The sequence below is a fragment of the Lepisma saccharinum genome, chromosome 19, assembly GCF_977018435.1.
Source record: "Lepisma saccharinum chromosome 19, izLepSacc3.1, whole genome shotgun sequence".
Taxonomy (NCBI): Eukaryota; Metazoa; Arthropoda; class Insecta; order Zygentoma; family Lepismatidae; genus Lepisma; species Lepisma saccharinum.
The window spans coordinates 66936532-66947130 of NC_139247.1; the positions used below are offsets into that span (position 1 = coordinate 66936532).

Here is a 10599-nt window from a genome sequence, read left to right on the forward strand (position 1 = left end):
TTCTGAGCATGGTGTAAGGAATGGAGTATGTAAGTGGAGATTGAAGTCAGTAAGTATTTCGGGACTGAGAACTTAGGTCAGGACCGCAATCAGGACGTAAGTAAAGACGGAGGGAGGTTAGGTTTTTCAAGGTTATGTCCAGCGTGTAACGTACTTTCTCAATAACATCACTTAAAATCCCACAATTTTTACTTGGACACCCTATATATATAGTCACATTGGAGAAACAAGAAAACTATAATATATACATGTAACAAAATTAGATTCTACGTGGATAAGGAGCCCCCAACTTGTACATACATGACTTTTCTACAAAAGATATCAAGGAAGGAAATATCAAAATCTAATTTTCTTTCACCCCATCCGTGGGATTATCTCAGTTCCTATGAAAGGAACACGGTGTTCCAATAAAGGGGCATGGCGAGTCAATGCCTCTCAATGAAAAGCAGCGCGGAATCAATACGTCATTAAACCCTTCCCAAGGAATTCACATATTGGAACAGCTAGGACCAAATGAATGGAGAGAGAGACAGAGGAAGAGGGAGAATTTCCGTAGCTGGATTCATCTCTTCCGGAAAATGTGTCGAACAAATTTCTCCAACAAGATGGAAAGATGAACGAGTTAGTTGATGTAGGTCCATAACCCAACCAGAATCGGTGACCATTAACTGTAACAAAATAAATATGTGAAGACTTAAATATGTTTTACTTATCTTTCTCTTCATATATTTATATTATTACAACAAACAAAAGCTGGGACAAGGAATCAGCTTTGCTTTAACCCTCCCGTCGCCAAGCTTTTCGACACCTTTATTTTACCAAGCGGGGTATTTTGACTACCCCAATATAATTTTGTGATTTAGTGTAATATTTGTTTTTAGATTCTATTATTTTCAATGAATATCTTTATTTAGTATTGAAATACAGTTTTTCAAATTATTAAAAGTATTTAAACTGAACATAAACACCGTATGGTGACACTAGTGCAGCGTTGCCATGTGTGCACGCTCTAATTCAACTCAACAATAGTAACCTGACACAATAGAGAACAATATATGTTATTTGAGCTAAACAATGGATGTATGGTAAAACTCAACAATGAAAAATCAAATAACGAAGATGAATGAGAGACATATTTCGTAAAACCTTCATTTTTGACAAATAAGAAGATAAGACATTTCATACCAAGCGGGGTAGTCTCACAACCCCACCAATATATCCCGTCAATAATAACTATAAAAACAAAAAAATTGAGTCAGTCACGAGTGTGAATAGAATTTCAATCATTTTAGGACAAAGTCATGAAACCACAATTATGTAGCTCTTCAGATAAAATTATTATATGGAAAAATTAACCTGGGATAGTCAGAATACCCCGCTTGGTAATGCGAGGGTTAATGATTCTAATTCGAAAAATCCTTCCTATACCAGTGTGGTGGCATCAATTTCATTGCACCTGTTTCCTTGCCTTCCATTTGAAACTCAACAAGATACACTCCCTCGACAATAACATATCTCTGGATCGACTACTACTTAACTAATGAATGTAGCAGTCCACTGAAAACACTAAAATGTTCGGGCGCAATTAGAAATCATGAATTCTATAAACCATGGATGTTCTAAATTTGAGGTCGTCGCCTTGTAATCAAGGAGCCCCGGGTTTGATACCCGGTGGGGGCACATTGTGCAGTAGTTCGGATCCCACTTTTAAACTGTAGGTCAAGTCCCGATTAGCCTCTTTATGCATAAAAGTGTACTTAAAGTGTCGTAAATTATTATCTGTTGGTAAATTGGAAGGGCGTAAATGACCATATGTGCATATTCAGCCAGAAATATGAACTCGTTCTTTTTCCATAAATAATAGTAACTGCCTTGGTTCTTTCAGTACCGTAGTATACCGTTATGCATTTTCTTGGTCTAATGTTTTCTGTCTGAAACTATATTGGCTTCGGCAAATGGACCTAAAAGGGTTGAGTAGACAGGTGAGTAGAGAAGGTTACATAATTTGGAACTGCACAATTTGTATTCATGCCAAGATATTATTAGAATAATTTAATCAAGAAGACTCAGGTGGCTTAGGAAAGAAGAGCTTATAGAATTCTTGTTGGGAATCCTCATGGTAAGATACCTGTAGGAAAGCCAAGACGAAGATGGAGGGTTAACGTTGAGATGGACGAAAAGGTAATTGGTAAGGATGGAAAAGATTGGATTGATCTTGCCCAGGATAGGGACAGATGGAGGGCTTATGTTGCTGCAGCCATAAACCTTCGGGTTTAAGAAGGCTACAGAGATAGAAAGAAAGAAATTAAAACAACACTCGAAAATAAATTTTGGATTACCCCCACTAAGTCTAATGTGTTTGTCTTGTGTAGTAGTTCCTCCATTCATATTGGGGGTTAGGCGTAGAGCTGACAACTCTGCACTGTAAAAAGACATGTCAACAAACAGCAATATAAGGCCATGGATGTTCCCAAGGTAAAATATTCCGGAGGTAAAATAGTCCCCCGTTCGGATCTCCGGGTGGGGACTACTTTGGGATGTCCCTGGACTAAGGATAAGATCTACATTAGGAATAAGGATATTAAATTAGGCACCTGGAATGTTCTGAGCCTTTACCGGCCTGGGGCATTTCAGTGTACAGTTAAACAGAATGTAAAATTCGTGTGGGTATTAATATTTCTGACAAATTTACAATTCATGATGGGTTAAAACAAGGAGATGCATTATCTCCATTGCTCTTTAATTTTGCCTTAGAATATGCTGTTAGGAAGGTAAAAGAAACTAAAGAAGGACTAAAATTAAATGGTGTGACTCAGTTGTTAGCATATGCAGATGATGTAGACTTACTGGGGGATGATATGAATACAATTAAGAATAATGCTAAAATATTTTTCGAAACAGCTAAAGAGATAGGTTTGGAAGTTAACAAGGAGAAAACTAAATATATGCTTACAGGCCGAAACCAAGTGTTAGGTAATAATCAAAATCTAATTATTGATAACAACTCGTTTGAACCAGTTTCCAAATTCAAATACTTAGGAGTAATATTAACAAATGAAAATTATATTAAAGAGGAAATAAAAAGTAGGCTTAATTCAGGAAATGCATGTTACTTCTCTCTTCATAAACTTTTGTCTTCTCGTTTAATATCTAAGAAACTAAAAGTTGAAATATACAAAACAGTAATTTTGCCTGTAGTATTATATGGATGTGAAACTTGGTCCCTTACATTGAAAGAGGAACATAAATTGAGAGTATTTGAAAATAAGATCCTTAGGAAAATCTTTGGACCTAAAAGGGATGAGGAGACAGGTGAGTGGAGAAGGTTACATAATTTAGAAGTACATAATTTGTATTCATGTCCAGATATTATTAGAATAATTAAATCAAGAAGACTTAGGTGGGCAGGCCATGTGGCACGAATGGGAGAGGAAAGAGGAGTTTACAGGATTCTTGTTGGAAAACCTGATGGTAAGAGACCTGTAGGAAGGCCAAGACGAAGATGGAGGGACAACGTTGAGATGGACCTAAGGGAAATCGGTAGGGATGGAAAAGAGTATATAGATCTTGATCAAGATAGGGAAAGATGGAAGGCCTGTGTTGCTGCAGCCATGAACCTTCGGGTTTAAGAAGGCTAGAGAGTTAGTTAGTTAGTAGTAGTTAGATTACCCCCACTAAATGTAATCCTTACAGAAAACGCTCAATTACTCCATTAGCACTAAAGCTTTGCATTCTTAATGGTCTTCTGGTGTTGAAGCCAGCTGATCACCATTTTAGGGTTGGATCGATGGGTATTTTCCGGGCCAATAGTTCACACAATCAATTTCCCGCCTCATATCCTCTCATTGACACTTGATATGACCACAATGGTTTCCACTCTCGGTTTCGATTTTGTGAACAATTGAATATGTGGTAATCTCGTTGTATATCCGTACGACACTCAGAGCTCCATTAGTCCCCGTAGAGTTGCAGATGTTGGAAACCGCTGAGGTAGAACGAAGCTCTGGTCACGGCACTTGCACACATCGAAATCACACTCAGACGGATACACTGCAAGTTCGATTTATTGCTTAACTAACTAACTCTCTAGTCTTCTTAAACCCGAAGGTTCATGGCTGCAGCAACACAAGCCTTCCATCTGCTCCTATCCTGGGCAAGATCAGTTCAATCTTTTCCATCGTTACCGATTTCTTTTACGTCCATCTCAACCGTTATCCCTCCCTCTACGTCTTGCCCATCCTGCAGGTCTCTTACCATCAGGTTTCCAAACAACCTTGAAACTCTTCTCTCCTCTCCCATTCGTGCCACATGGCCTGCCCACCTAAGTCTTCTTGATTTAATTATTCTAATAATATCTGGACATGAATACAAATTATGTAGTTCTAAATTATGTAACCTTCTCCACTCACCTGTCTCCTCATCCCTTTTAGGTCCAAAGATTTTCCTAAGGATCTTATTTTAAAATACTCTCAATTTATGTTCCTCTTTCAATGTAAGGGACCAAGTTTCCCATCCATATAATACTACAGGCAAAATTACTGTTTTGTATATTTTAACTTTTAGTTTCTTAGATATTAAACGAGAAGACAAAAGTTTATGAAGAGAGAAGTAACATGCATTTCCTGAATTAAGCCTACTTTTTATTTCCTCTTTAATACAATTTTCATTTGTTAATACTACTCCTAAGTATTTGAAATTGGAAACTGGTTCAAACAAATTGTTATCAATAATTAAATTTTGATTATTACCTAACACTTGGTTTCGGCCTGTAAGCATATATTTAGTTTTATCTTTGTTAACTTCCAAACCTATCTCTTTAGCTGTTTTGAAAAATATTTTAACATTATTCTTAATTGTATTCACATCATCCCCCAGTAAGTCTACATCATCTGCATATGCTAACAACTGAGTCACACCATTTAATTTTAGTCCTTCTTTAGTTTCTTTTACCTTCCTTACAGCATATTCTAAGGCAAAATTAAAGAGCAATGGAGATAATGCATCTCCTTGTTTTAACCCATCATGAATTGTAAATTTGTCAGACATATTAATACAACATTAATGGCTACGTGCTAGAGGTGATAAATGTACACATAAATGGCAAAAAGCAACACTTGAGTTTTATACCCTTAAAGAAAGGATCAGCATGGTAAAATGGAATGATATATACCTGTCTCTGCTTGGAGATGGAAGTTCGGCGTTGAGCTATTATGATCGTGACTGTACGATATCTCAGGGTTTGACTTGGAACTCGCTTCTACGTTTCCTCGCTCAATTCTCGTTCTGCCTCTCTCAACGTTCTCTCTAAAACCGGCTAATGACCTCTGTTGTCCCAGATATTTATTGTCATAGATTTTACTAAGTAATGCGGAGTCAGTCACTGGTATCCTCTTCGTGAGTTTCACCTGTTTACGCCGTTGGTGACCCAGTGAAGCTTAGGTAATATCTGTCACCGCATTCCTTCTCGGGTGTGCGGATATTACGTTCCTCAGACATTGTTCTAACCTCCCAAAGATTCATCATATGTTGGGAATTGACGACAGTGTTGTAACAAATGTTTTTAGCTTCTTGAGAAGAACGGGTTTTTTTAACTGTCTTGCGAGGAACTTCTTTCATTGTGTTCTTACCATTTTAACGTGTTGTGTTCGTTCTGTGCAGGTAACTTGACAACCTCACAATTTTAACTTTTCTCAAGTTGTTCTTTACATCTTTTTTTTAACTTGAAGACAAGGGGTTTTAAATAAGATGGTTTTTTCTTGTGTACTTAGAAGGGTGCAAAATGTCCATACATGTCGACGCACACAAAAATATATTCACTGATTCATTCATATTACCATGCGGAAACTTTAATGTTTTCCTATACGCAGATGATTTTCAAGGAATCTGATTCACATCCCGCTCCACTCCAATTTTGCCAATAGACTCGTCCATCAGCGCATGCGCAATTGCGTCAATGGTATAGAGTCACGCAGACGGACTATAGATTGACCAATTATCCCTATATCGCGGCGTTTTTTTAGAATTTGGGTTAATCGCGGCGATGATGTAAAGGCAAAAAAGGTAAAGGTAGCCCTGTGCGTGTGCACGCATGCCATGAAGGCATAAGGGATGATGCGGACGTATAGAGCTCCACATATTCTTGATCTCGGCTATGGTTGGAATGACGTGATCACCATTGTGTCCGGCCGCCTTTACCCCTCAGAGATACCGATTAATACAAGGCTGAGTGGGCCTCAGAGCCACGCATAAACAGGGAACTGACTTGAAAAATTCCTGGTCTAGATCACCTGTCCCGGGATTCGAACCCGAGTCGTCCGCATGGTAGCCAGATGTTACACCGCGACGGCGATGTTGAAAGACAAGTTGATGTATGATCACAAAGGCCGGCGCTAATAACTGGTCAACTTTTTTTACAAATGTACACAATTTTTTGGACACCCTGTATATATAAAAAATCAAGAAAACATCAAACGGGTACCCATGTTGGGTCGGAGAATTTTATAAAAGTAAAGGAATGAATGCGGAGTAGCGGGGAATGATGGGTGGTTAAAAGGAGAGAAAAGAGAGAAGCGGAGAACGAAAGGTATTCAATAAAACTTGAGGTTCTTCGGAAATTTAATAATGCCATATTTGTTTTCAGATCGACGACCCCGTTCGCCTGGGCAGCGGCTGAAGACAGGGGGCATCCGGAAGGAGAGCAGGGACCACGGGGTCAACTCCAGGTTCTCCTTCCTGAAGGGGAAGGGCTTTAAAGGAATTTTCCAGTCAACTTAACTCCAGTCCGAATCCACTCCCAGCTAAGTGCATCTCGTCAGGAGACCCCTTGGAGCGTGGGGATTGAAGTCAATAAAGTTACTTTTTTTATTATTATTTCTTTTACGTTTTTAAAAGGCAAGTTCCAAGGCTCTTAAAATTCTCTTTTCAAGACAAGATGACGTCTTACGCCTTGTGCTAGAAAAGAACGGTACACGACGAACTTCTCGTTCGTATCATCAGTAGGGGTGTGCGGGATTCCGAAAAGTCGGGACCGGGACCCGTCCCGATCCCGAAATTTCGGGATCCCGAGCAGTCGAGAAATACCGAATGGACATTTTAAAAAGTTGTCAATTCTCCATGATTTCTGAATTGTAAGTGTCTGAAACTTGTCAGAAATTGTTAAGTTTTTTTTCCACAAATGCCAAAACAATCACGTAATGTGAAAATGACTTGAGGAATTCGATATTTTCAGAGCTTCGGGTAATTGCGAAATTTTCCCGTCCCGAATGTCGGAATTTAAAAAAATGTACCGTCCCGACCCAACATTTTTTGACAACTTTTGGCAACACTGAGATCACGTGAGTCCATCTGCCACAACAGCCCGCCGCCATCTTGGAATGGCTTTTCCCTTTGCTTTCCAAAAGTAATATTTTGTGTTCTTTGACATGCGATTGTATTACACGAATCAATAGCGCTTGAAGATGTAATGGTAGAGTTTAGGCCACAGATTTCTGAAAGAAATGTCAATACAGATACAGATGGCGAAACAGAACTGATTGGTAAGCACTAAGACCCTTAAAATTCTCTCAAGACAAGATAACGTCTCACGCTTTGTGCTAGGAAAGCACAATACTTAAACGATGTTCCATCAGATCTGCCACAGCGTCTGGCAACACTGTAATCACGTGACTCCATCTTCCACAACAGTCCGCCATCATGGACACAATTTTCCCCTTTATTTCGTAGAAAGATGAAGTATGTATGGATATTTTCACGTGCAATTAACCAACAGCGCTACCAGAGGTATTTGTGGAGTTTAAAACCATAGGCCCAAGATTTCTAAAAAATATATAAGTTGTTGATACAGGAAAAGAAGGCGAAACAATATTTAACTGCTACAAAAAAAAAAAATTATCACTTATCGCACGTAAGTGTAATACCGTCTTGGTATTTTGTGTTCTGACGTCATGTTAAATGCTCTCGTTGTTAACAAGCCTAGCTTAACCACGAAAACATTCCGCGTCAGATGAAATACGCCGCTTGAGCGGGAAGGTGTTTGACTCATGTGCGATGAATCATACTCTGCGAAAAAAAAATCCTAAACTTTCGACAATATCACTTAGTTACCCCCTGATGATACAACGAGATGTTTGTCAGAATAATCAACTGTAACCTGTTCTTAGGGCCTTTATTAAAAATAAACAATATCTATATTTCACACATGTTCAATGTTGCATTTAAGCAGGTTAACAAACCTGAGCACTAGCATGCGAAGTATTTTTTTTTCGAAGGGGGCTGGAATTGTAAAGGTAAATATTACATCTTTGTTCTAGGTGTTGGCCATTACACACTATAAAATATTTCGAAATTGCTTAACCTTAGTTTTAATAGTTGTTAAAAGACAAAAATGACAATCGTTTTTTTTCGGGGTTTTCCAAGATCTTTACTACTTTCCATTTCAAAATTTGATTTTCGCAAAATTTCGGAAGGGTAATAACTAGGAAACGGAACTTTATGTGCTAAAAAACTCAGAAATATTTATTTTTGTGTGTCATAAATGTTGAAAATATGTGATAAAAACAGGAAAATATGTGGCAAAAATAAAAAACATTTGGTAACAAAATAAAAATATTACATGCATTTTAAACACCTGAAATCAGTTTCTAAATTCTTACCTCTTAGCGAGCTATTTTTTGGAAGAGTTGGATCACAATAGTTTTTTTCCAAATTCTCCATTATAAATCTGTGACGATTATCTCTAAAAAGCATCTTATATTGTGAGAAAAACGCTCCACGTCACAAGAAACAATTCTTGCATATTTGAAGCACGAAATGTCACTAATGCTGAAGTTTTCCAAAGCTTTCTCTTCCTCTACTTGACCTTCCAAAACACGTGAATTTTGGCACAAAGTTTGAAAACCTTGGTTTTTTCCCCCAAAATGTCTGTACATTTAGACATTGGCACTTGTGCGTTAGATCCAGTGGGGATAATATTTTCCCCCAATAGGATCGTAGGCGAGGCGCCAGAAGTCTGCCAGCGAGCGTGTTCAAAGACAAAACAAACCTAACACTCTCGATATGAAAGAGGTTCGGAGAATAAACATTTTTCCTTCGTGGATTTCGAGGTAGCTGAAGTCAATGAGCGATTTCATGTATTTAAAATGAAAATTTGCAAAATATGTATTTACATATGGAAAACTGGAAAATATGTGTTTATTTATGTAAAATAAAATTAGCTGTGTTGACATATAAGGCTATGATCAGAATGTTGACAAAAACGAGGGTCTCTATCTTATTGCAGAAAAAAAACATTTATTTACCTAAACTTCCGTTCCCTAGTAATAACCCCATCAGTCCCCCTGCGTACGCCAGTGACTGTGAGCGATTGAACAATGTGTTTACGAAATATACATAATTTTAGTATTTTTTAACAAGGCTACAATATACTGTATCTACTTACTTTAAGAAAAATACAGTAAGTAATTATCAAAGTAACATTAAGACATAGCAATATCTCTAATATAAAACGTAAAAACAATATGACTTACTAGATAATTAGTTTGCAACTTATAGTTTTGTAAATACGTTTACATTTTCGTATTTTAAGAATTTTCAAATGGTTTTGCATTTATTAAAGCTCCTTATATTTATTTCTAGTCACTCAGAGCAACACTGTTATATTGTTTCATTTAGAATGTACATCACATAGTAGAATAGAGAAAGGCTGTGAACTAAGGAAATGTATGTTTGTACAGTATGTTGACTGACATATGATGAAACGAATTGTTATTTGTAGTACATTGTTCGCCATAAATTGAATGGTATGTCTTACATGAGGGAAGGAATATTTATTTTTGCGCTGTATAGTGGATGTTTACATATGTCGAGGAAAAACATTAAAAAAATCAAGTGAATTTTATGATTTAGTTATTCACTGGTAAATATATAATGTAGTGTTGAGTCTTTGGATCTAAAATGGATGAGGAGACAGGTGAGTGGAGAAGGTTACATAAATTAGAACTACATCATTTGCATTCATGTCCAGATATTATTAGAATGATTAAATCAAGAAGACTTAGGTGGGCAGTTCACGTTGTACGAATGGGAGAGGAAATAAGAGTTTACAGGATTCTTGTTGGGAAACGTGATGGTAAGAGACCAGTAGGAAGGTCAAGACTAATACGTTGAGACGGACCTAAAGGAAATCTGTAAGGATGGAAAAGATTGGATTGATCTTGCCCAGGATGGGGACAGATGGAACGCTTGTGTTGCTGCAGGCAAAAACTAGAGAGTTAGTTAGTGTTGAACGGGATATTTTTATATATAGGATCGTGAATTATGATACTCTAACGATAATTGTGTACTGCTTCAAAGACATTGACAAATATTAATGAAATAACTATTTATATGTGTGGCAATTCAGGACATGCTAATTTTACCCCTTTTCCCACTCGAGTTCAATGCAAGGATACCTCCGCAAATATCGAATGAAAAGTTCTCACCGTGCAATTCTCCATTAAATGTTTTCGCCGAGTAATACTACCTTCGTTTTCTTTGTTACAAACAATACTTGTTTGCACGTTACATGCAGGAGAGTTACATCTGCATTTCACATTGGTCAGC

General features: G+C 37.5%; 1 protein-coding gene across 1 annotated transcript in view; it reads left to right on the top strand.

The window, feature by feature from the left end:
- The window catches only part of LOC146002906 (ras-like protein family member 12), a 157165-nt gene extending 147226 nt beyond the window's left edge, over window positions 1-9939 (top strand). The window contains exon 6 of the mRNA XM_083141004.1: window positions 6641-9939. Coding sequence (XP_082997130.1) covers window positions 6641-6774 — 134 coding nt within the window. The 3' untranslated portion in view covers window positions 6775-9939. The remainder of the gene's footprint in view (window positions 1-6640) is intronic.
- Window positions 9940-10599: the final 660 nt, after the last annotated feature.